The sequence below is a fragment of the Oncorhynchus mykiss genome, chromosome 29 (genome assembly GCF_057628025.1).
Source record: "Oncorhynchus mykiss isolate SJ-2025 chromosome 29, ASM5762802v1, whole genome shotgun sequence".
NCBI lineage: Eukaryota > Metazoa > Chordata > Actinopteri > Salmoniformes > Salmonidae > Oncorhynchus > Oncorhynchus mykiss.
The window spans coordinates 35,837,466-35,865,134 of record NC_143050.1 but is presented as its reverse complement, the minus strand read 5'-3'; the positions used below and the strand labels follow the sequence as shown (position 1 = coordinate 35,865,134).

The 27,669-nt window shown below is 44.1% G+C and overlaps 1 protein-coding gene across 1 annotated transcript; it reads right to left on the bottom strand.

The window, feature by feature from the left end:
* npy8ar (neuropeptide Y receptor Y8a) lies at positions 1–27,552 on the bottom strand. The gene is made up of 6 exons (XM_021590663.3): positions 27,375–27,552; positions 6,180–6,799; positions 5,811–6,052; positions 5,579–5,725; positions 4,983–5,199; positions 1–4,770 (listed from the first exon to the last, which is right to left on the bottom strand). Exons 2-6 carry the CDS (start codon positions 6,486–6,488, stop codon positions 4,555–4,557), a joined length of 1,131 nt encoding a protein of 376 aa, XP_021446338.1. The 5' UTR covers positions 6,489–6,799; positions 27,375–27,552; the 3' UTR covers positions 1–4,554.
* Positions 27,553–27,669: the final 117 nt, after the last annotated feature.

Sequence of the window (27,669 nt, the reverse complement as noted above, 5' to 3'; positions counted from 1 at the left end):
TTCATCTTGGGTGCATATTTTATGTGGTTGAAATACTGTCTGCTTGCATAACAGGGTCAAAGAAAGATAACACATTACATGCGCATTTACATTTTCTCAAGAGACGCTGAAAAGTATCATTTCTCCTCTCTTGTTCCCAAGACAAAATTAGCATTTGCTGTATAATTTTTCTGCAAGAAGTGCATAATTATATTATATATTATATGCGTGAGAGGTTATAGGCCTATAGTCAGTGTCCATATTTCAGTTACTATTCCATTTAACCCATACAGTATGAACTTAAATGAGGAATATTCTGTTTTATTCATGGTAATACACGTTCAAAGGATCACGGCCTTGTGAGACTGAAAAGCCCTATATTGATGGACCTTCAGGATTAGGTTGGACAATGCATGCTTCCAGCAGGATGCACAGCCGAACCAACTATGGTTTGCAAGCCCTACCGAAGGGACCCTAGTATCCTGCTGCCTAGTCAACTTACCCCTACCTATATGTACACATATACAGTGCATTCGGAAAGTACTCAGACCCCTTGACTTTTTCCACATTTGGTTACATTACAGCCTTATTCTAAAATTGATTAAATCTTTTTTTTGTTCTCATAATACCCCATAATGACAAAGCAAAAACTGATTTGTAGAATTTTACGACATTTACCTAAGTATTCAGACCCTTTACTCAGTACTTTGCTGAAGCAGCTTCGGCAGCGATGACAGCCTCAAGTCTTCTTGGGTATGACGCTACAAGCTTGGCACACCTATATTTGATGATTTTCTCCCATTCTTCTCTGCAGATCCTCTCAAGCTCTGTCAAGTTGGATGGGGAGTGTCACTGCACAGCTATTTTCAGGTCCCTCCATAGATGTTCGATTGGGTTCAAGTCCGGGCTCTGGCTGGGCCACTCAAGGATATTCAGAGACTTGTCCCGAAGCCACTCCTGCGTTGTCTTGGCTGTGTGCTTAGGGTCGTTGTCCTGTTGGAAGGTGAACCTTAGCCCCAGTCTGAGGTACCGAGCGCTGTGGAACAAGTTTTCATCAAGGATTTCTTTGTACTTTGCTCATCTTTGCCTCGATCCTGGCTAGTCTCCCAGTCCCTGCCGCTGAAAAACATCCCCACCACCATGGTTCACAGTAGGAATAGTGCCAGGTTTTCTCCAGATGTCACAATTGTCAGTCAGGCCAAAGAGTTCAATCTTGGTTTCATCAGACCAGAGAATCTTGTTTCGTTATAATCATTGAACAGTGCAGAGAATTAAGTAAAACCACAAGTCCAAATCCCTATCTCCATCCATGGCTAATTTAGGAAAATTACAATTTTAGCTAGACGGCTAGCTAGTCACCGGAGGACAACACAATGAGATGCAACAATTCAAGTTTTTCTGTCAATGACGTATGCTCTCAATGGGATTTGATAGGAGTGACGATTTCCCGATTGACTGACCTTCATGTCTTAAAGTAATGATGGACTGTCATTTCTCTTTTCTTATTTGAGCTGTTCTTGCCATAATATGGACTTGGTCTTTTACCAAATAGGGCTATCTACCTTGTCATAACACAACTGATTGAATCAAACTCATTGAGAAGGAAATTAATTCCACAAATTAACTTTTAACAAGGCAGACCTGTTAATTGAAATGCATTCCAGTTGACTACCTCATGAATCTGGTTGAGAGAATGCAAGAGTGCGCAAAGCTGTCATCGAGGCAAAAGGGTGGCTACTTTGAAGAATCTCAAAAATATTTTGAGTTGTTTAACACTTTTTTTGGTTACTTCCATATGTGTTATTTCATAGTTTTGATGTCTTCACTATTATTCTACAATGTAGAAAATAGTACAAATAAAGAAAAACTATGGAATGAGTAAGTGGGCCCAAACTTTAGACTGGTACTGTATATTTCGGGAAGCCTGGCTTCCCTTGGCACCCATGAATAGACACCACTGATTATACCTAAAGCGGACATTGCCATTGGCTGCGCGGAGTGCAGTTCACTTCCTCGTTCTGAATTTCATAATTCAAGGGTGGCAGGTGTGGCTTCATGACAATGATTGCAAGAGCAGCTGCTCACCATTTGATGGCTCGGGTGCAGTTCCATCTCCAACAACGCCAAAGCATTGGCTATGCGGGTGTCTGCTTTCTCCGGTTAACGATTGATCCGATTGAACCAAGGCCTCTGTCCTTTTCGAACAGACTAAGGGTGAGTTATGTGTTTAACAAATATTCAGTACAATTGAAATCAAGTGTTTCCTCATTTACCACGGCAAATCGACTGTGGCATTTTACCCCCAACACTTTGTACGAATGGAAACTAATGTTGGCGTAGCCTACTGTTATTATTTGATATTCATATTCACATTCACAATTCCTATTTATGTTACCCATTAAATACAAAAGTCTTTCAAATATTAGTGTCTGGTATGGTCTCTTTAAAAAATAAAAAAAAGTCAATGTGTCTTTGAAATGTGTCACTAAATCAAGTCAATCGGGTGGTTTGAATGATATGTCAGAAGGATGTGGGTGTCAGAAGGACGTGGGTGTCAGAAGGGTGTGTGCCAGAACCAAGCCCGCGCCTACACGGCACTGAAGGTAGCAACCCTGACTGCTAGACCACCCCATGCCACAATTGAACTACATTTCGATAGTTGACTCGTAACCTCTTTGCCTATGTATTCGTTATCAGTCGCTCTCTTACGCGACATAACGTTCCGTAGGCTACCTCACTACCCTCAATTTCACCTTAACATCTCATGTTGTAGGCCTATGTGTGCAATTCATTTAGGCTATAGTTTGGGTGTAGCCTACTGTACGGCTGCATTTCGGATACACTTGTATGTCGTAGTGGACCAATTTCTATTTTTGTTATTAAGCTACATAAAACTACATTTTTTCACATGTATAGGTTCATTTCAGATACATTTTTGTACATTTGAATGTTGGAGTAATAGGACCTATTACTACAGTAGCAGTAGGGGGGAAAACTATTGTCTGGTGCTTCAGTGTTTGAGCAAGCGAGAGAGGGACAAAAGAGTGATCAAATTCAAATCCGACATCTGTACTACAGTGGTGAGTTCATATCTGCACTAGGATCCTGTTCTAGTTCAGCACTCAAGGCCCAGGAGTTAGGGGCCAGGATTGTTTCTGGACCGGCCAAAGCTAACACATTAGCATGTAGCAGCAATTACATGTTAACACATGATTGGCTCTAGTGAAGCAGGAAACTGCCTGACGTTAAGATCCAAACAGGCCTCAATGTCTGGAGCAGGAGCCAATGAGAAGGGCTGAGGTGATTATATCCTGAACATACACCTAAGAGGGTTTACACACACACACACACACACACACACACACACACACCAAAGCTAATACTAATTTTATACATGAGCGATATGGTTGGATCATAAAAATCAGAGCTAACAAAAACAATAACAAAAACACTCCATATATAAAATTACAGATGCACAACATCAAGCTGGAGCCTTGGCACTTTCACCACAAATGGAAAGAAGTGGAATTTTGTTTTACTTTTAGACAAAAATATAAAAATCATGATATATATTTTTTTACATCCATTTCCACTGTTCTGTACAATCATAAATTATTGATGAAGATCTACAGTAAGCCAGCCAGCCAATCAGCCAGTCGGCCACCCAGACAGATAGACAGTAGACCAGCCAGACAGTCAGTAGACCAGACAGCCAGTCCGGTCAGCCAGCTCTGTGTATGTACGATCTGTCTGCAATGCGTAAGCAACATCAGGGACTCTCTCTCTCTCTCTCCTCCCCTCTTTCGTCAGCATGTCTCAGACTGATCTCTCTGATTACTGAACAGCTCACAGGGAGACAGCGACTAAGAGGGAGGGCTGTCAGTGTCAACAGGGTTATTCTGATGTTAGACAGACAGCTGTCATATCAGCTCAAGGCAGCCCTGAGTTCGGAATTGTCTGACTGACTGACTGACCGTCTGTCCATCCATCCATCTGACTGGCGTGACAGCAGCTTAACACCCTAGGATGATGTCAAACTCTGGTGACGACAATTCTTCTGGGAACAAACTGACTTAGTTCAGAAATACCCCATCACCATGGAAACAGAGCCCACACGTCCCTGGGTCTGTCACTCTGTCGCAGTCTCTCCAGCTGTGTGCTACCTAGCGTAGCTGCATGTGTGCACTCTGTCCACGAGCTGCTCCGTTGATTAGCTGTATGGATCTGTTCGTTCATTTTTATTTTAGCTAAGTGCATACATCAGTCCTGCAGTCTGCTCGGCCTGCAATGCTTTATAGGAATTCAGAAATGGATTGAACCTCATGGAAACTGGGGCCAACTAGCTCTGTCTGTCCTGTCTGTCCAGCTGCTTATTTCCACTCTGTCTCTCTTTAGCATCAGCCGCTAGCTCTGTCCATTAGCGTTAGCTGCTCTATGCCAGCTCTGTTCATTTGAGGGTTTGTCTGTTTGCTGCTTACTTGATATGAACTGTATCCTTGTTGTTTACACCCTGTCTGACAGCTGTACACGCTACACTACTCATCCATTAGCATTAGCCACTCTGTTGGCTAGACGTTAGCTGCGTATGCTAACACTGGGCTCGGCCCGTGGAGGCAGCGCGGTGCTCATTGACCCTGCCCGGTTCAGCGTTGACATCTTGGTTATCCCCTCGCTGCCGACGGTAGAGAGCGGGAAATTCTCATAGCTCTCTGGCGCCCCCAAGCCACAGTGGCAGCGCTGCAGCTGAACCTTCAACTCCTTTTGAAAGTTACTGTTCAGGAAGCCGTACACCTGTGTGTGTGTGTGTGTGTGTGTGTGTGTGTGTGTGTGTGTGTGTGTGTGTGTGTGTGTGTTTGCAGAAAAGGTGTTAATGTACAGCACCAGCACATGTTTGTAATGACATTTCCATTTCCAAAATTTGTATTAATACAGTTGAGTTGAATAAAAATTTAGTTAATTTAATTTCAATTCAGTTAAGTTCAATTCTAGTCCAGTCCACTCACCACAGGGTTGACACAGGTGGAGGCCATTGCAGTGAGGTGGCAGGCAGAGAACAAAGCATCGTGCTGGCAGGCGGGCAGCGCCTGGTGGTGCCAGTCGAATATCGTGTTGAACACGTTGAGCGGCAGCCAGCAGAGGGCGAAGGCAGCTACGATGGCCGCCAGCATAGCATTGATCCTCTGGGCTCCTCGGGCGTTCCGGATCCGCTCCACCATGTCCCTGGATGGGAGAAACAAAGGAACAGACTAGATGGATGGGATTTATACCACACTATACCAGGTACTCATGAACTTCATTAACATTTACTCATCAACTGTTCACTGTCTATCCTCTTTGATAATCATTGGACTACTACTGCAACTCATTCATTTATTTCATTCTCCAATTCACCATTGGTAATTAATTGACTACCATTCATTGAATCCTGTCTTGATGTATTACCTGCGTCTGAGTAAGCAGACTCATTCGTCTTCAACTTTTCTTCACAATGACTCCATTGACTATGAACGACTCATTCATTTGCCAATTATTTGACTGTCCTGTGTGTGTCTGTGTGTGTGTGTGCCTGCTTGCGTGTGTACGTGCATGTGTGGGTCACCTGCGTCGACGTAGGCGTAGGAAAATGCGGAGGTAGCAGAGCAGCACCAATAGCAGGGGGACGCAGTACTGGAACAGCAGCAGGAAGGTGGTGTAGGCCAGACGGTGTCTATCTGTCGGCCATTTCTCCATACAGATCACATGGTCTCTGAGGAGAGAGAGAGAGAGAGAGAGAGAGAGAGAAAGTGCTACATCTGGCATGCACTATCAAACACACACACACACACACTAACCTGAAGGGGTTGGCGGGCAGTGTGAGGTTCTGGAAGGGATCGTCAGTCAGAATGTTGTAGGATAGGAAGGGGAGGGATATTAAGCAGGCGACCAACCAGGTGAGACCTACGGCCAGATAGGAGTGGCCTGCTGCTGGGGACCAGCCAGTAGGGTGCAGGATCAACTGATGGCGCTCCAACGCAATCAACACCAGGGAGAATATCGACACCGTCACTGACACACACTGTACAAACGGAGTGACCTGAGAGGGAAGAGAGGAGATATGAGGGAGAAGAGAGGGAGCGGGAGGGGGAAAAAAAGATTACAGACACAAACAAACACGGAACGGTTATCCAACAAACATACAGACTTAGGAACTGTGTTCTCACCTTGCAGAGTGCCTCCCCCAATACCCAGCGGTCCATCAGAGTGTAGATGACGGTGACTGGCAGACACACCACACACATCAGGATGTCCGAGCAGGACAGGTTGGCGATCAGAATGTTGGTGACGTTACGCAGTTCCTTCTGCCGCCCAATGATGAACACCAGGCCCACGTTGCCTAGTAACCCCACCGCGATCACCGTGCTGTAGGCCACAATAAGGAATGTGGCCCCGCACACCGAGGGCGGGCACTGGCCTGACTCGGACCAATCAGTGGTCTCCCAGATGCCAGGGGAGCTGCTGTTGTTGGTCATGGTGGAAGAAAGGGCTTTGGAGGCTGTTAGAGGGTGCTTACTAAACTCCCTCTGAGGGGGTAGTGACTGGGAGTTGATGGGGGGCTCGAGAGAGTTCAAGGCGGTGTAGAGGGGTACAGGGTGATGGGGTAGACAGGCAGTTATAGTCTTTCTATACCCTTCTCAGTTGGCCACAGCTGGTTGGTCGTCATGTTGCTAGAGTCGCCGTGATTGGCTGTCCGAGTCTGCTAATCACTTTGATTGGCTGCGCCCCGTCCCTCGGTCTGCTGGAGACACTGTGACTGGTTTGGCTCAGGATCAGCTCAAAGTCTCTATATGTAAAACAGGGAAGACAATAGAAGATAATCTCAGTCTATTTACTGTGTAAGAGTAGAGAATAATCTACAAATAAAAACTAAAGGCATGGGGATGGAGGAAAAGAGAATATAGCATTCGAAAAGACCATAAGAAGGAGAATGTAGAGAAGATGAGAGAACATTTGAAAAGAGAACAGGAGATGAGAAGAGACTAGAAGAGAGGAGAGGACAAGAGGATGATGAAAAAGGAAATGAGAAAAAGGAAAAGAGAGTTTAGATGAAGACAGGGAAGATATGAGAAGGGTTGAGATTCGAAAAAAGTAGTTGAAAAAAGTTGAACAGAAAAAGAGAGAAGAGGGGGATAACTAATAAGAAGTGAAGAAGAAAATAAGAGGGAGGAAAGGCTTTCATTGTCCACTATATATAAAAATGTCCACTTAATATGCATAAAATGTATTAAGTCTCTAGCCAGTGTTGAAGAGCTCAGGGATAGATATTAAAAGAGGAGAAAGCAGAGGGGAGACTATAATTATGTCGGTCTATCTTCCCTCAAGAAAGCAGGTCTCTGTTTAACGCTGTGTGACTGACAATTACTGCAGATTCTCTCTCACTGTCTCTCTTTTCCTCTCTCATTCTCTCATCTTTATTTCTTTGTCTCCTTTGTCTGTCTCCCTCTCCCCACTGTAACCATCTTATCATCTCTCTTTCCTCAGAACATCTTTCATGTCTTTTGTTTGTTTCTTTTTTTCCCAGCAGGTTGCGCACACACACACACACACACACACACACACAGACACACACACACACACACACACACACACAGACGCACACAAACGCACACAAACGCACGCGCAAGCAAACACAAAGCTAAATGCTGGACAACAACAGTAATTTCTGGCTCATTTGCGTGAAAGAGAGAATGCAGCTCAGATGAGGCATGTAGTCATGCAATCATACATACACTACCCATTAGGACAGGAAACAAGCACACACTCACAGGAGAGGAGAGATGTGGGCAACTATAGCTAGACTGGGAACACACACAGATGCAAAAACGAACACAGACACACACACACTGCCCTCAGGTTAATGGTGTTAGTTACTGGCTCCTCTGATGAGATTAAACACTAGAGACAAATGGTTTAATATGACCCTAAAATAAGTGTGTGTGTGTCTGTATGTGTGTGTGCATGCGTGCACACATGCACGCCCGTGTGTCTCCTTCGATTAGTCTAGACAGTTGTAGTAGATACATACAACAGTATAGCTATGGCTCGACAACATAAACATAGAGTAGGCTGTAGAACAGAGATAAACTCTAGTAGAATGTTCCCTGATCTGAAATCCCTGGCCTCTCTAAAAATACCAATGCGCTCCCAGACACATTTAATAAACACACGCATGCATGCTCGGATGCACACAAACACACGTGCATATAAAACACACGCGCGCGCAAGTATGAACACTCACAAATATGCACATACACGCTGTACGTACGCAAACACAGTGAGCGTTTCTCCCCTCTACTTTATCTGGTTCATGCTTTACGCTCTCCCTCAGGCCAGCGGTGTCCTGGTTAGAGAAAGCTGTTTAATTAAACCTACTTTGAAAAGACAATACATCATGTTTATGACACCGCCTCATTAACTCAGACACTTATCGCTAACACTAATCTGGAAAAACAACGTTAATATCTCTCTTCTGTTTTGCTAGCTACTCTCTACTGGGTCTTTTTACTGTGCTGTGAATATTTTGCTCGCAAATGACCAGTCGCTTTCATCAAGAATTAACACTCCCCCGTCTCTTCCCTCACTCCCTCCCTCATGTCGTCCACTGTCTCCCCTCTCTTTTACCGCCAATTCCTTTATTTTCTGTCTCTCTTTAACTCCCTCCTGCTTCTCTCTCTCCCTCTCCGCTCTCTCTTCCTAACCCTTCTCTCTCTCTCTCCCCATTCTATTTCTGTCTGACGATATTGTTCAGTCATTAAAGCAGCAGGTAGGGTTGATGAGCAGCATACGGCTGGTTTATTATAGAAGGTAGAAAACAAAATGCTACAGGACCAGTGATTTCAATCGGATTTGTCTGTCTGAAGAACACGTCTCAGTCTCGCCAAGCGTCTTTCTTAATGTGTGTGCAAGACAAGAGTCTTGAGTCACTCGGTGGAAACAATTTATCCAGCGGAAGATAATAATCAAGCAAATATCCTCCATCCAACATCCCCCAGAACTCCCTGCTTGGATAAAACAACGAACCCTGTCACACAGACACACACATTAGCGTTTGTGTCTCCATAGGTGTTCTAGTGGAATAGGACATGGAGGGCTCTATTTAAACAAACCTATCTGAGTAGGTAATTCTAAGCGCATGCGGTAGTGTCACGTTCTGACCTTAGTTCTTTTGTTATGTCTTTGTTTTAGTATGGTCAGGGCGTGAGTTGGGTGGGTTGTCTATGCTAGTTTTTCTATGATTAGCTATTTCTGTGTTTGGCCTGGTATGGTTCTCAATCAGAGGCAGCTGTCAATTGTTGTCCCTGATTGAGAACCATATTTAGGGAGCCTGTTTTCTATTGTGTTTCATGAGTGATTATTTTCTGTCTCTGTGTATGTCACTGTTTCGTATCATTCTCGTTATTTTTGTTTTAGTGTTCTGAGTTGAATAAATATCGTCATGAACATGTACCATGCTACGCTTTGGTCCGATCCTTGCTACTCCTCGTCAGAGGAAGAGCGTTACAGGTAGCACTATACAGTGGGGAGAACAAGTATTTGATCACTGCCGATTTTGCAGGTTTTCCTACTTACAAAGCATGTAGAGGTCTGCCATTTTATCATAGGTACACTTCAACTGTGAGAGACGGAATCTAAAACAAAAATCCAGAAAATCACATTATGATTTTTAAGTAATTCATTTGCATTTCATTGCATGACATAAGTATTTGATACATCAGAAAAGCAGAACTTAATATTTGGTACAGAAACATTTGTTTGCAATTACAGAGATCATACGTTTCCTGTAGTTCTTGACCAGGTTTGCACACACTGCAGCAGGGATTTTGGCCCACTCCTCCATACAGACCTTCTCCAGATCCTTCAGGTTTCGGGGCTGTCGCTGGGCAATACGGACTTTCAGCTCCCTCCAAAGATTATCTATTGGGTTCAGGTCTGGAGACTGGCTAGGCCACTCCAGGACCTTGAGATGCTTCTTACGGAGCCACTCCTTAGTTGCCCTGGCTGTGTGTTTCGGGTCGTTGTCATGCTGGAAGACCCAGCCACGACCCATCTTCAATGCTCTTACTGAGGGAAGGAGGTTGTTGGCCAAGATCTCGTGATACATGGCCCCATCCATCCTCCCCTCAATACGGTGCAGTCGTCCTGTCCCCTTTGCAGAAAAGCATCCCCAAGGAATGATGTTTCCACCTCCGTGCTTCACGGTTGGGATGGTGTTCTTGGGGTTGTACTCATCCTTCTTCTTCCTCCAAACACGGCAAGTGGAGTTTAGACCAAAAAGCTCTATTTTTTGTCTCATCAGACCACATGACCTTCTCTCATTCCTCCTCTGGATTATCCAGATGGTCAATGGCAAACTTCAGACGGGCCTGGTCATGCGCTGGCTTGAGCAGGGGGACCTTGCGTGCGCTGCAAGATTTGAATCCATGACGGCGTAGTGTGTTACTAATGGTTTTCTTTGAGACTGTGGTCCCAGCTCTCTTCAGGTCATTGACCAGGTCCTGCCGTGTAGTTCTGGGCTGATCCCTCACCTTCCTCATGATCATTGATGCCCCACGAAGTGAGATCTTGCATGGAGCCCCAGACCAAGGGTGATTGACCGTCATCTTGAACTTCTTCCATGTTCTAATAATTGCGCCAACAGTTGTTGCCTTCTCACCAAGCTGCTTGCCTATTGTCCTGTAGCCCATCCCAGCCTTGTGCAGGTGCAGTTAATACAGGTAATGAGTGGAGAACAGGAGGGCTTCTTAAAGAAAAACTAACAGGTCTGTGAGAGCCGGAATTCTTACTGGTTGGTAGGTGATCAAATACTTATGTCATGCAATAAAATGCAAATGAATTACTTAAAAATCATACAATGTGATTTTCTGGATTTTTGTTTTAGATTTATGTCTCTCACAGTTGAAGTGTACCTATGATAACAATTGCAGACCTCTACATGCTTTGTAAGTGGGAAAACCTGCAACATCGGCAGTGTAGGTTCAGGAGTGTGTCAGAAATATTTGAGAAAGTGCTCCATGGCGAAATATGTGTTGTGAATTTATGGTATTTTATGTATTGTCTTGGAATCAACTCCAAATCCAACGTTAGTGCATTATAGTTAGTTAAATGGCATGGCCTCAATAGCATTCACACTGATATAGGGTCTAGGCCTACTGTACATTACATTCACACTGATATAGGGTCTAGGCCTACTGTACATTACATTCACACTGATATAGGGTCTAGGCCTACTGTACATTACATTCACACTGATATAGGGTCTAGGCCTACTGTACATTACATTCACACTGATATAGCCGGCCTACTGTAAATTACATTCACACTGATATAGGGGCCTACTGTAAATTACATTCACACTGGTATAGGGTCTAGGCCTACTGTACATTACATTCACACTGATATAGGGGCCTACTGTAAATTACATTCACACTGATATAGGGGCCTACTGTACATTACATTCACACTGATATAGGGGCCTACTGTACATTACATTCACACTGATATAGGGGCCTACTGTACATTACATTCACACTGATATAGGGTCTAGGCCTACTGTACATTACATTCACACTGATATAGGGGCCTACTGTAAATTACATTCACACTGATATAGGGGCCTACTGTAAATTACATTCACACTGATATAGGGGCCTACTGTAAATTACATTATGGTTGAGCATGGACATGCCAAACATTGTCAATAAGCAAGATTCAATTAATTATTGATAAGGCATAAAAAAATAACAAATCATTCTCAATCAAATTCTAAAACAACACAACTTGTTTTAAATAGGCTATGACACACTTACAGGCATCATCATTTCTCCCCGTGGGCATACAATATTACCTTTTTTATGCATATCCAAAATGTTCACAGTAGCTGGGCAAAGATCCAATATAAAGAGAAAGGGAGAATGTCCACTCACCGTTATACCGCTCCCAAATAGGCCTGTGTTTTATGAACATAATCGCAACCATTTTACAGATCAGATCGCAGTCACACACCTCCAGAAGTTGCATTGCAAGTGTGCCACGGATGTTGTCACCATAAAACCAGGAAGGTGAATCCTAATAGGTTTGGTTGTAATAACATTAGACGAAAAAATAAATGTAAAATGTAATGATAAAAAAGACACACGTTACTGTTGAACCAGCCTTTGTTATAATAGGCCTAATAACATACTGACCAGACCGGAAACGTGGCGTGCGCGAGCGTCCCAAAATAATTTTAGAAATCCATGTTATTCAATTATTGCACCCACACTGCTTGTGCGCGCCAACGAGAGTCTGCGTTTCCAAGGGCTAAAATAGAAGTCATTCCTATTTCTGACGCAGATCACGCTGCAAGTCCTGCCTCTCCCATCTCCTCATTGGTTTATAGAAATAGGTTATACCCATTGGTTATACCCACGTGGGTGATTGAAAGATGAACTTTGTTGCCGGTTGTGGTGGTAACACAATGAAAGTTTAGATGGATCACCATGTAAGTTCAAAGATGAAAAAGCCTGGAAGGAGGAGAGATGACTAGAAACGATTCGGTTGGCCATTTTATGTGTGGATTAATTGTCGGAGTAGAGGTCCATGTGCATTTCAGGTAAAATAACAACTCAATGTTTATATCCCTGGACAAATTAGCTAGCAAGTGCAAGATAGCTAGCTAAATTGCCATACATGTTTAATGCTTTTTGACCTGTCCCCAAATTAATGTCATTGGTTCAGAGTTTGTTTTGATATTTTGACCTGCGTGTCGTGATCGTGTTTGGTGTGGGGGGGCAAAATAAATTGTGCACGTGCTCTATCAGCCGGTTTGGGTTCCGTGTTACAGATAACTTCTAAATACGAGGTTCACCGGTATTCACCAAGGTACTTATCGCTAATTTCATAATGGGCATGGACACGTGCCTACATCATGGAGGGTTTTTTACGCACGTCCAAAACGGGAACTGCATGGCTAAAATATTGTGGGCCTACCGCTCCTTTCAAATTTAAGCGGTCTTCGGAGCCAAACCCATTATCGACAGTCTTGATTACTATGAGATTGCATTGGGCAGAAAAAAAGGATTCATTGTGAGGAGGCGAGGCTATGCTTGGAATTTAATCAAATAAAACATTTTTTAAATTTTTTTATGTAGGTTTCTAAATACGAAGTATACAGGCACCAAAAGCACATTGGGCTACTCGTTTCATGCGCATATGGGCAGTGTGCTTCACAGCCGAATAGTCTGCGTTTCTGCAGTCAAAATTCATGCCATAACCAACTGTTACCGCTAAAACCAGCTTTTGGTTGGTCTAATATATTAGATCAGCGCTGCCTGAAATTAGTACTTTGGAACATGCTTTTAAGGACACACCTCAAATATTTCCACCACACCTATCTGAGCACAAGCGAGCTGATATGAGACAGGTAAATTACTGAACCTGGTGTTAGGGCTGGAAAATGTTAGGGCTGGAAAATGCCAGTGCACCAGTTTTTACATTACAAAATTACAAACTAACATGCGTTTGACACTAGCGCCGCCTTAACCCCAGCCGAAAATGTAGCCAGGAGTATTCTCTCTCTCAAACAGTAGAAACTGACTCACCTCCCCTATTTTCTCCTTCCATCTCCTCTCATAACCCCTATTCTCTCCTCTCCTAACCCCTCCTCTTACATTTTAGTCACTGGGCGAAAACGGTCCATTACAGGGGATATCTTTACATGACATGTTTTTTATATTCTAAAGAATACAGACCATTTCCAATGCATATTTTGAGTTTTGTGGATATGCACCATATCCTGAAAAAATCTCAAACCAGATATGTCCTTTAAACATATATGATATTGGGATTACTCCGAATATCACACATGGACATTTCCTACAGCTGGATATGGACTCATTCAATATTCTGTCATGACTGTACTGTGAGGATCCGAATGGGTCAGAACAATTTGCTGGTGGATGGGATTATTTAAGATACTATTTGAAGTGGTAGGATTTCAGATGTTTTCGGAAGATGGGCAGGGACTCTGTTGTCCTAGCTTCAGGGGGAAGCTGGTTCCACCATTGGGGTGCCAGAACAGAGAAGAGCTTGGACTGGCGTGAGCAGAATCTGGGGTGGGAGGGCCAAGAGACCAGAGGTGGTAGATGAAGTGCTCGGATTGGGGTGTAGGGTTTGAGCATAGCCTGAAGGTAGGGATGGGGCTATGATCCTCTTCCTAACCCCTTCTTCTCTCCTAACCCCATTTATTTCATCTCCTAACCCCATTTATCTCCTAACCCCTCTCCCCTCCCCCCACCTTTTCTTTCCCACTACATCCCTAATGACTTGAGTATCTCACAGCAGGCTGCCTCAGGGCTGGATTAATGCAGGGGTTTACCGGGGCTGAAGCCCCTGGGCCCAGGCCTGTGGGGGGCCTGTCATTCCAAATAGTGTCCACCTGCCAAAAGGTGTCTCCCCATGCCTCACAATGGGATTCAATGAGTTCTAGCTTCTGTTGCTAGGGCTGTTGCTAGAACTTGCAACATTCTGACCGGTCTACGTAATGAACCAAAGCATCCGTTGCTCTGCTGGTTGCTTGGCTCCATTTTACCTAGCGGTCATGGAGGACAGAGGACGCGGGCAGTTCTAGTTCTATTTCACCTCATCAGCGCTCGCTCAGTCTGTGCAAAATTATTAGCTCAGAATTGCTCCCCAAGGACAGTGTTTTTGACGGCGACTAACTGTTACCTGCTACCTACTGCTTCGGAGGACCGAGAAGACTGGAAAGAGAACACTCTTTCTTTACCATATAAATGTCTTTATATAAGAAAATATTGTTAAATAAAAAGAAATAATTTTAGCTGTTTTCAGATTGACGTTGCTAGCTAATGTACCTATTTAGCTCAGCCTGCCTAGTCAGCTAGCTAGCCAGACAGTTTTATTTAGCTAATGTTAGCTAGCTAACTAACTGTTATTGTAGCTTTCTGTTTGTATGTAACTTGCACCTCAATTATTTTCTTTTATCTTTCCAACCAGGCGAAGTACTATGAAGACACCCCTGATCTTGACAACAGAAATTCACAATTCAGGGTAACGTTAAGCAGTTAACTTCTATTAGATAACCGGAAGGATTTAGCTACGTACAACCATTTTTCAACAACCATTTTCCATCTAGCTAGTTGGTCATCTACATGTTGCTAGCTATACATGCAGTTAGTTATATGTCTGTCATATTGTGGTATCGAGTTATAAGTTAAACCTGATCAAACAAATGGATAGGTGGAAGCAATTATGGTAATTCCAACTGCCCTTAACTAGGTCTCTTAGCTAGACTACACAAACAGAGAGAGGTGGGGGGGTGAGAAAGGATGAAAGTGGGAGAGAGAGAGAGAGAGAGAGGTGGGAAGAGAGTGGAAGACAGAGAGAGACGGAGAGAGAAACAGAGAGTGAAAGACAGCAGTGCAAATGTACTTAGACTTGAGTATTTCAACAACTCTTCTCTTCCAATTTGTTAGGCAATCACATGTACGGGGGAAGGATGGCCAGCCAGACAGGAGGCTGATTTTCACTAAGGACTAGAAGGAGGCTGTGCTGACCGAGATGCATGCTTGCCATTTTGGAGTGAAGCGCATGATTGCCAAAATAAACCTACGCTTCTTCTGTTGTGTGATTGTCAAGGATGTGGACAGCTGGGCAAGTGAAGTAACAATCACATTCTATTATATCTGAAATTATTATGATTTCAATGACTGTCATAATCAAAGAACACACAATGTTTAAATTTGTCACTTTGTGCTTAAAAGGTCAGTACCCTGTCTAGCCTACCAGCAGTTTGAGAGGGTGAAGACTGTGGCGCTGGAGTTGAAGCCCATCAGTTGTTTCTGACGACGACCGACCACTTTACCAAGTGGGTGGAAGCAATACACATTAAGGCCAGTAAAGAAAGAGAATGTGCTTAACTCTAAATTCCCTTCTGTAACCCATTAAGGGTGCTTGGAACCAAAAATGTTTTCTCGTTTTGTATGATACCTATCAAGGATGAGACTGGCGAGGCCACCTCCAAAGTGACGATGGACATCTTCAACACCCACGGTTTTAGGCTGAGTTCATCTTGAGTGACCGAGGTCGTGAACTCGCACAGATGTTATAGGTTATATTCTGTCACCAATGGTTTGTTTTGTTTCTCTTTTTAAATGTGTTTTTCTATGGTACATAGTCAGACATACACTACATGACCAGACGTATGTGGACACCTGCTTGTTGAACATCTCATTCCAAAATCATATGCATTAATATGGAGTTTGTCCCCCCTTTGTTGCTATAACAGCCTCCACTCTTCTGGGAAGACTTTCCACTAGATGTTGGAGCATTGCTGCGGGGACTTAATTCCATTCAGCCACCTGAGACGTAGTGAGGTCGGGCACTGATGTTGGCCGATTAGGCCTGGCTCACAGTCGGCGTTCCATTTCAAATCAAAGGTGTTCGATGGGGTTGAAGTCAGGGCTCTGTGCAGGCCAGTCAAGTTCTTCCACACTGATCTTGACAAACCATTTCTCTATGGACCTCGCTTTGTGCTCGGTGGCATTGTCATGCTGAAACAGGAAAGGGCCTTCCCCAAACTGTTGCCACAAGGTTGGAAGCACAGAATCATCTAGAATGTCATTGCATGCTGTAGCGTTAAGAAGCCGGTTGGATGTACTGCCAAATTCTCTAAAATGACGTTGGAAGCGGCTTATGGTAGAAAAATGTACATTAAATTCTTTGGCAACACCTCTGGTGGGCATTCCTGCAGGCAACATGCCAATTGCACGCTCCCTCAAAACTTGAGACATCTGCAAATTTTAGAATGGCCTTTTATTGTCCCCAGCACAAGGTGCATCTGTGTAATGACCATTTCAGTGATTTTCTTTATTTTTACTATTTCCTACATTGTAGAATAATAGTGAAGACATCAAAACTATGAAATAACACATGGAATCATGTAGTAACCAAAAAAGTGTTCTTCAAATTAGCCACCCTTTGCCTTGATGACAGCTTTAAACACTCTTGGCATTCCCTCAACCAGCTTCATGAGGTAGTCACCTGGAATTCCTTTCAATTAACAGGTGTGCCTTGTTAAAATATAATTTGTGGAATTTCTTTCCTTAATGCGTTTGAGCCAATTTGTGTTGTGACAAGGTAGGTGTGGTTATACAAAAGAATCCCTATTTGGTAAAAATAAAAGAACAGCTCAAATAAGAAAAGAGAAATGACAGTTCATCATTACTTTAAGACATGAAGGTCAGTCAATGCGGAAAATTTCAAGAACTTTGAAAGTTTTTTCAAGTGCAGTCGCAAAAACCATCAAGCGCTATGATGAAACTGGCTCTCATGAGGAAAGCCACAGGAAAGGAAGACCCAGAATTACCTCTGCTGCAGATGTTAAGTTCATTGGAGTTACCAACCTCAGAAATTGCAGCCCAAATAAATGCTTCAAGTAACAGCCACACCTCAACATCAACTGTTGGAGACTGTGTGAATCAGGCCTTCATGGTCGAATTGCTGTAAAGAAACCACAACTAAAGGTCACCAACACGAAGAAGAGACATGCTTGGGCCAAGAAACACGAGCAAAGGACATTACACCGGTGGAAATCTTAATTTTTTTTGGTTCCAACCGCCGTGTCTTTGTGAGATGCAGAGTAGGTGAATGGATCTCCACATGTGTATTTCCCACCGTGAAGCATGGAGGAGGAGGTGTGATGGTGTGGGGGGTGCTTTACTGGTGACACTGTCAATTATTTATTTAGAATTCAAGACACACTTAACCAGCATGGCTACCACAGCATTCATTTTCAACAGGACAATGACCCAACATACCTCCAGGCTGTGCAAGGGCTATTTGACCAAGAAGGAGAGTGATGGAGTGCTGCATCAGATGACCTGGCCTCCACAATCACACGACCTCATCCCAATTGAGATGGTTTGGGATGAGTCGGACCGCAGAGTGAAGTAAAAACAGCCAACAAGTGCTCAACATACAGTGGGGCAAAAAAGTATTTAGTCAGCCACCAATTGTGCAAGTTCTCCCACTTAAAAAGATGAGAGAGGCCTGTAATTTTCATCATAGGTACACTTCAACTATGACAGACAAAATGAGAAAAGAAAATCCAGAAAATCACATTGTAGGATTTTGAATGAATTTATTTGCAAATTATGGTTGAAAATAAGTATTTGGGGGACAATACACCACCGCAAAATCTATGGAGAGAGCTCAAAAATTCAAGCCCCTTGGGTGCTGCCATAGGTTTACGTTAGAAGTGCCTATCCAAGGTAATTTGCCACATAAAATGACGTCAAATCACATATCTACCGTAGCTTTGATTGGACTGATCATGTCAAGATCATACTTTCAAAATGTTAGCTAGCAAGCTAGACAAGCAGTCGTCGTGAATCAAGTCGGCAAATCATTTTCAATCCTTGTCATTTGAAGAGATGTTATCGGTGCTCATCGGCCACTGGAAATAAACATTACACAACAAGTTGGAAATCGCAAAATTCAATAATGAGTGGTTTGGAAGGAATCAGTGGCTAATATATCCCCCCTTTATTTATTCTGACTTGGTGTACAGGGAGAATACTGTAAGAACGGCCCATGTTCTGAATTCTGTCGCTGTACATTTCAAATGTGCTGAAGAAATAGTTATATTGACTATGTCCGTCTTAGGTAGCTCATTAATGTCTCCATTGAAATTACTCTTATCCGCTCATCGTTCCCTTATGCCATAGTTTGTACATCTCAATTGTCAGTAGAAACCACATTCCTTTAAGGAAGTCAGCCATATCAGCTATGTTTTTTTAAAGGCAGTAAATGAGGCTGAATGAACTGTTTCGCTGCCAGACAAGGCTCCGCTGATAACCAGGTGTAGCAGTGGTAAGGATTCACTCCATGGTGCTGAAAAGAAAGCTCTGCTGTTGCGACAGATTTATGTAGGCCCTAACAGTTTGTGGGCACCATTTGTCACCAATATAGTACAATTCATGTATTGTTATTGTGTTGTGTAGTTGCTTTGCTGACATGCATTAAAAAAATATTGTCGGGGGGGGGGGGTGCCCCACCAGGATTTACATGCTAAATGTAATCAGCTTCTCATGCCACACCTGTCAGGTGGATGGATTATATTGTCAAATAAGAAATGCTCACTAACAGGGATGTAAACAAATTTGTGCACAACATTTTGTGCACAACAAAGCGTTTTGTGTGTATGGATAATTTCTGGTATCCTTTATTTCAGCTCATGAAACATTGGATCAACACTTTACATGTTGTGTTTATATTTTTGTTCAGTGTATAAAAGGGTTTTGGAACCTCTTACCCTTTCAATTTGACTATTAAAGTCATGGGTACACTAGATATGGCTACCAGTCCTGACTTGAATGGGAACTGCCATCTATGGATTTTATTTCAATGGTTGGTTGTGGCTCTTTGTCTTTTGCAAATTTCAATATACAATCGCTGGAAAAACAGACAGTTTGGAGAGAAAATGCCTACTATTTCTCAACAACTCACAATTTTTAGCGAACAGCGGCACTGTTTTTCAAAGAAGCTCATCTTGGGATAGGATTTTGCAAAGACGCATGCATCGACCATCACCTTGAGTAGTAGTCTATGGCTTCAACTTCATCATTAGGTGAGTCAGTCTACTCTAGCCTACAATATACAGTATATATGGCAAATATATATATATATATATATATACATACACACACACACACACACACAATAATACTATCAGTCTTTGAATTCAAGACCAGATTGATCTCAGTTTGTCAGCGTCAAAAGAGCAACTCATTTCGGTAATTTGTGTAGTATTAAAAAAATATTCAGCTTCTATCATGTAAATTAAGTACAAATGCATTTTTAAAGGCCAATTCTTCTCTGGGCCCTGCTAACAAATGTTCCCCATGGGTGGATATCCTAAAACTGCCTCTGCTCAACTCGACTCAACTTTTTCTTCAACAATACATTCATCACACATCATGCACCTTGTTGCCGGGAAGTGGGCAGCCTAACAGTACAGTTCAATATTGCCAGTAGAGCATTCCCTCCCTGAATTAAAGCCTTAGCTCCCATCACATGTTGCTTCATTCACAGTGTACTCATCTATATGACAAAATGAGATGCAACCGCTTTGCGTTTCAAGAGAGAGATCTTGTTCTCCTCTCACTGTTTTCTACAAGGACGAGTCTCAAGACAATCTCATACACACACACACACACACACACAGAGACACGCAGACACACACTACAGTCTGATGACAACCATCAGGAGTCCTAAATGGTTTATTATTCATATCAACTCATAAAGTTACAGCTCCCAGAATATAATCTAATATCAATTGGCTTAGGTTGATAATTAACTGAGAACATCACTGTGAGTTCTGAACAACAGTAAAGAAACAGCATGACATTAGTTATGACCTGACACATACAGAGGCTTTGGCTTAGACTGAAATGCAGTCCCAAATGACACGCCATTCCACATGCAGTATAGTGCTTTCCACTTGAGCCTTATTCCCCATATAGTGCACTACCTTTTTACTATATACTATATCGACCAGGCAGTTCCTACAGGTCCTAGTTTTGTCGCACCTGGACTACTGCCCAGTTGTGTGGTCAGAATTAATTCCTAACCTTAACCCTTACCTTAACTAGTCAGAATGAATGCCTAAACTTAACTTCTTCGATATAGGGGGCACTCTTTTAATTTTTGGATGAAAAACGTTCACGTTTTAAACAAGATATTTTGTCACGAAAAGATGCTCGACTATGCATATAATTGACAGCTTTGGAAAGAAAACACTCTGACGTTTCCAAAACTGCAAAGATATTGTCTGTGAGTGCCACAGAACTGATGTTACAGGCGAAACCCAGATAAGAATCCAATCAGGAAGTGCCGCATTTTTTGAAACCGCCTCATGGCAATGACTCCTTATATGGCTGTGAAGGAGCTAGGAGTCAGCTTACGTTTTCCGCGTTTTCCCCAAGGTGTCTACAGCATTGTGACGTATTTGTAGGCATATCATTGGAAGATTGACCATAAGAGACTACATCTACCATGTGGTCGCTTGGTGTCCTCCGTTGCAATTATTGCGTAATCTCCAGCTGCAGTATTTTTCCGTTTGTTTCTGATGAGAAGCCAGCTGCCACCACTGATAGATTATCGAATAGATATGTGAAAAACACCTTGAGGATTGATTCTAAACAACGTTTGCCATGTTTCTGTCGATATTATGGAGCTAATTTGGAAAAAAGTTTGGCGTTGTAAGTGACTGCATTTTCCGGTATTTTTCTTAGCCAAACGTGATGAACAAAACAGAGCTATTTCGTCTACACAAATAATATTTTGGGAAAAAATGAACATTTGCTATCTAACTAAGAGTCTCGTCATTGAAAACATCCGAAGTTCTTCAAAGGTAAAGGATTTTATTTGAATGCTTTTCTTGTTTATGTGAAAATGTTGCCTGCTGAATGCTAGGCTTAATGCTATGCTAGGCTATCAATACTCTTACAATTTGGTTGAAAAACATATTTTGAAAATCTGAGATGACAGTGTTGTTAACAAAAGGCTAAGCTTGTGTTTCAATATATTTATTTCATTTGCGATTTTCATGAATAGGAAACGTTGCGTTATGGTAATGAGCTTGAGGCTATGATTACGCTCCCAGATACGGGATTGCTCGTCGCTAGAGGTTAACTGTCAAGTTGTTTCTGTTTTAACCCTATCCCTAACATTAACCATTAACTTAAAGGGGCATTTTTAAAATTCATATTCATCATCTCCAGCACCAACCCAACATCAACATATGTGAAAGTTGCACGTTTCTATGTTTCTCTGTTCATCCTCAGCCAGTAGAAGCAACAGTCTCTCTCGGGGAGCAAGCACTGGAGGAGCAGCACCAACAAAACCGCAGACTGGCAGTGGAGGTAGCCCATTTGAAGGTTGGGAGGGCTCAGGAGTCTGACCCGAATCCGTTCCTGGTTCAGTTAAGGGAGGAAGGTGGAGTCGTGGAGTCGTATTTGTGCACCTTCGAGAGGACGGCACAGAGGGAAGGATGGCCCAAGCCTAAGTGGGCCAGCCTGTTGGCACCCTACCTCTCTGGGTAGGCCCAGAAGGCCTACTTTGATTTGAATGTTGACTAGGCCGCGAATTGTGAGGGACTCAAACGGGAGATCCTGAGCCGTTATGGGTTCAATCTCGCACGCTGTGCACAACTGGTTCACGACAGGGACTTTGACCCGACCCTTTCCCCTCATGCTCAGATGAGCGACCTGGTGCGCCTGACCACGGGCTGGCTACTGATGGAAGTACCATCCCTCCCGATGCTTGACAAGCTCGTCCTGGATAAATACTTTCGGGCCCTGCCATACGAAATGAAGAAGACTGAACATGCAGAACCCCAAGAGCCTGGAGGAATTGCTGACCGCTGTGGAAATTCACCAGAACACCCAGGACCTGCTGAGAGGGGCCCGAGCGGAGAGAGGCGACGCAGCGGGGGGGAAGAACAACACAAAGAGGCGCGAGCGGCTGAAGGGGGCCCGGACGGAACCAGCTGAGGCTGTGAAGCGGGAGGGTGACCCAAACTGACGACGTCGGTGGCTGCTGGACCCAGATCAGAGACGCTGCTATGAGCACCTCACCTGGAGCTGTCCGCACTCTGCTGGACTCCGGCAGCATGGTAACCCTGGCCCACCCGCAGTGGCTCACACGAGAGGGGAAGGAGGAACTGGGGGACGAGGAGGTGACAGTGTCCTGTGTACACGAGGACATGAAGAGGTACCCAAAGGTGCCAGTGAGGATAACCACCCCAAGGGGGGAGTGCCAGATGCGCGTGTGACCTGCCCATGTCCATTCTCCTCGGTCGAGACTGCCCTCTCTTCCAGGCGCTGTGGAGGAGTGACCTGGGGAGGCACGCAAGGGAGGTAGGAAGAAAAGGAAAAAGGACGTTAGCCTGTGCAACCCAACCCACTGGGCCGAGTCGGACCAGGAGGCTCGCTCCGACAAGCGAGCCACCGTGTGAGGAAGACCTCAGGCTCCCCTTTATGGAGATGCAGGACCTAGATGGACCTCCCAACACGGGAATCTTCACGGGTCAGGTCGGGACTGCCCAGTTATAAGACCCCAAACGCTAGGGGCCAGGTGATTGCGGTGGATGGTGTACTGTGTCTTGGGGTTGGCGCTACCCCCACTGGCGTTACCCCCACTTCGCCATCAAGCATAATTTATTGTATCAGGTAGTAAAGCGTAATGGGGAGACAAAATACTTGTTACTCATACCCAGCCAGTATGTTAAGACTGTGTTGCAGCTTGCCCACACCCACCTGATTGGGGCACACATGGGGATGGAGACAACCAGGGAGCGTTTTGGGAACCGGTTCCACTGGCCCGGAGTCAAGCGCGCCGTGGAGGACTACTGCCGTAGTTGCCCGGAGTGCCAGATCACAGCTCCGAGGGTGCATTATAGAAACCCTTTGGTTCCCTTGCCCATTATAGGAGTGCCATTCAAGCGGGTGGCAATGGATCTAATGGGTCCGTTGATGAAAACCGCGAGGGAACACCAATATATCCTTGTAATTGTGGATTACGCCACCCGGTATCCTGAGGCAATCCCGCTACGCACGGTGGCAGCCAAAGGTATCACACGGGAGCTCTTCCATTTATTTAGCCGGGTGGGTATTACGTGGGAAATTCTGATGGACCAGGGCACCACATTCATGTCTCGTGTGATGAAAGATGTCTGCAGAGGCGGAGTTCCAGGCCCTGAAGGATGCACTATGTTCGCATCCGGTACTCGTCACCCCAGACTTTCCTAAAATACCTCCTGGTCCAGTCAGACGCGTCTGACACAGGGGTAGGGGCTGTTTTGTCCAAAGAGGAGGAAGGTGAGGAGCACCCAATCATGTATGTCAGCAGGCATCTCCTCCCGAGGGAGAAGAAACACTGGATTGTCAAGAAGGAGTGCCTTGTCGTGAAGAGAGCACTGGACACCCTCAAGTATTACCTCCTCGGGAGGAAGTTCACCCTGATCACTGACCATGCCCCCCTTGTGTGGATGGCAAGAGGTAAGGACACGGATGACCGTGTCACCCACCAGCGATTCTCTTTTTCTGTAATCCACAGGTCGGGGGCTCAGCGCGGCAATGCGGATGCCCTCTCCAGGAGGGATGCAAACCTAACCCTGAGTATGCCTCCCTCCCAGTCAGGGGTTGGGGGGGGGGGTATCCCAGGAGGTCTACCCTGGGGGAGGGTAATAGAGGGGAGGTACGTGAGGCGACGTTGGCTCACTCTGCTGGGAATACGGGAGCTGGGCACCCCGACACGGACAGCTCCAGGTGGAGGTATTTAGCGGAAAGTGCCAACCAGCCGTGGAGGCCAAATAAAAGGAGCACTGTGGCACACCGTGAGAGATAACGGGGAGAGACCGACACAAAGCAAAAGTAGAGGAGAAGGACCGCGCCAAACTTAAGTGATTTTCTTTGTTTTTTTCTGTCCTAGTAAAGTTGTTTTGCGGACTAAAACCTCCCTGTCTCTGTATCAATCTCTGCATGCTCAACCCAACACCCCACGGTTTACCACAACACATACCAACAAACAAGTGTGATCATTCTACAGTGGTCCCTGCAGTGTACCCTCAAACCGGTGTGATTAGAATGCTTATTTAGAACATACAGTTTCGATTGAGGCAACAGTCGGCATTTGAGCTAGCCATACTGTTTTTTTGGGGGGATGCAATGTTCAGACATTCACAGAAGAAGTGACGGCATACACAATCATCCAAACCGGAATATGTAGGCTACATTAGTCCTAGCACTAACTGAGGGGAGATTGACGTAACTCAAGCCATAATTTTTAGATAACTCTGCTGTCAGAAACCACAATATAAATTAGCTAATAGCAATTACTGTTTATAATTCAACACAATACAGGTAACCTTAGCATTGATCAAAATAAATGAGTAAAATACTTTCTAGAAAATAAAAGTAATCCGACGATGGCTAGTTTGTGCGCGCCGCCATGATTGTTTTTTTGTATCAACCAAAGATAATAAGAGGAGACAAGATGAGTTTGGTCTGTTTGCAGTGTGCATGTTGAAGGGGGTGTGTCGTCTACGATCATTCACGTCCCTTCATTCACTTCCGGGAAGTTTACTTGAGAGATGATTGACACATTCCTTCACCTCATAATAATATCTTTGGAAAGAGCGACATTTACGTCACACCCAGAACACATTGTATAATGTCAACAAACATGGCTCCACACATACCTGGCAAATAGCTTAACATTAGCTCATTATAATCAGTACAACCTTCAAAAAAGTATTTTACACAAATCACGTGTCCATTACAATCTAAGCAATAATCAGAATGCATTACTTGTCACCAGTACTTGAAAACGTGAATAAAACTGTAAATACATTTAGCTACACACATACTCGGTCTTCGGAAAGTATTCAGACCCCTTGACTTATTCCACATTTTGTTAAGATTACAGCCTTACTCTAAAATGTTATAAATTGTTTTTTTTCCCTCATCAAGCAACACAAGTGTTTGCTAATTTAAATATATGTTTTTACTGAAATATCACATTTTCCATAAGTATTCAGACCCTTTACTCAGCACTTTGTTGAAGCACCTTTGACAGTGACAGCCTCGAGTCTTCTTGGGTATGACGCTACAAGCTTGGCACACCTGTCTCTGCAGATCCTCTCAAATTATGTCAGGTTAGATGGGGAGCGTTGCTGCACAGCTATTTTCAGGTCTCTCCAGAGATATTTGATCGGGTTCAAGTCCAGGCTCTGGCTGGTTCACTCAAGGACATTCAGAGACTTGTCCCGAAGCCACTCCCGCGTTGTCATGGCTGTGTGCTTAGGGTCGTTGTCCTGTTGGAAGGTGAACCTTCGCCCAGTCTGAGGTTCTGAGTGCTCTGGAGCAGGTTTTCATCAAGGATCTCTCTGTACTTGGCTTCGTTCATCTTTGCCTCGATCTTGACTAGTCTCCCAGTCCCTGCCTCTGAAAAACATCCTGACAGCATGATGCTGCCACCACCATGTTTCACCGTAGGGATGGTGCCAGGTTTCCTCCAGATGTGACGCTTGGCATTTAGGCCAAAGAGTTCAATCTCACCTCCCTGACCAAGGCCCTTCTCCCCCAATTGCTCAGTTTGGCCGGGTGGCCAGCTCTAGAAAGAGTCTTGGTAGTTCCAAACTTCTTCCATTTAAGAATGATTGAGGGCACTATGTTCTTGGGGACCTTCAATGCTCCAGAAATGTTTTGGTACCCTTCCTCAGATTTGTACCCTGACACAATCATGTCTCGAACCTCTACGGACAACTCCTTCGACCTCATGGCTTGGTTTTTGCTGTGACATGCATATTTTATAGACAGTTCTGTGCCTTTCCAAATAATGTCCAATCAATTGAATTTACCATAGGTGGACTCCAATCAAGTTGTAGAAACATCTCAACAATGATCAATGGAAACAGGATACACCTGAGCTCAAATTCGAGTTTCATAGCAAAGGGTCTGAATACTTATGTAAATAAGGTTTCTGTTTTTTTTTTATTTTTTTTAAACTTTTAACACATTTGCAAAAAAACTCTTTTCACTTTGTGGGGTATTGGGGTATTGTGTGTAGATTGATGAGGAAAACAATTTATTTATTAATCAATTTTAGAATAAGGCTGAAATGTGCAGGGGTCTGAATACTTTCCAAATTCACTTTATTGTGGTCTGACTCTATGACTAATGGCATAGCTGCCACACACACACACACACACACACACACACACACACACACACACACAGTGATTCCCACTGCAGTCATGCCCTCCATATTCAGTGTCCTATTCTGCAGTGTTAGCTGCTGTGTTATTGTGTAAGACTTCATGGTGTATGTTTTTGGCCTGCTCTGGGAAATGTGTTGTTTGCTTTACACTACCATGTGTTTTACTGAAAATGGTCTGTCTTCAACACTGTGCATGTTATAACACACAGACAAAGAGTTACACGATGTCTGGTATTGATCCTTTCTCAGGAGTAGCCTGGGTAAACAGCACGCCTGGAACTCTCTCTCTCTCTTGCTCTCTATACTTCATTAGCTATCAGTAAATCAGATCACTGTACTTGAGTGAGAACCATTCACGCTTTATCAGTGTCAGTATGGTTCCCTCGTGCTGAAACAGCTGTCTACCCGAAACCAAGTGATTGACAACATCTTAAAAAAACACAAGATTTCAAGAAGACAACAACTACACTCATAAATAAACGGTAGCATCGGAGAATACAGGCGCATCAGAGCTGGACAACACACATCTCGGTGAAGAATGAAACCAAATGTCTGAATGAGATTGAGAGGACGTTTACCTTGTGTCTATCTCCGAATGCTCAGCCAAGTCACCTGCTGTAGGCTACACGGACAGAACAGATGCGTTCTCTCGCTTGTGTGTGATATATCGGTGCTTCTCTGCTGCCGCCTCTGGGCTGTGCTGTGTGGAGGGACTCACTGCGCGTAAACGCGGCTTTATAACGAGAGGAGCATGGGGAGAAACAGGGGAGGGGAGAGACAAGTAGGGGGCAGTCGGCAGCGAGTCTTATGATGAGAGAGAGAGGGGTAATAAGGTAACTTCTTGGGAAAAACGTGCATTTCTTCTAAGACATT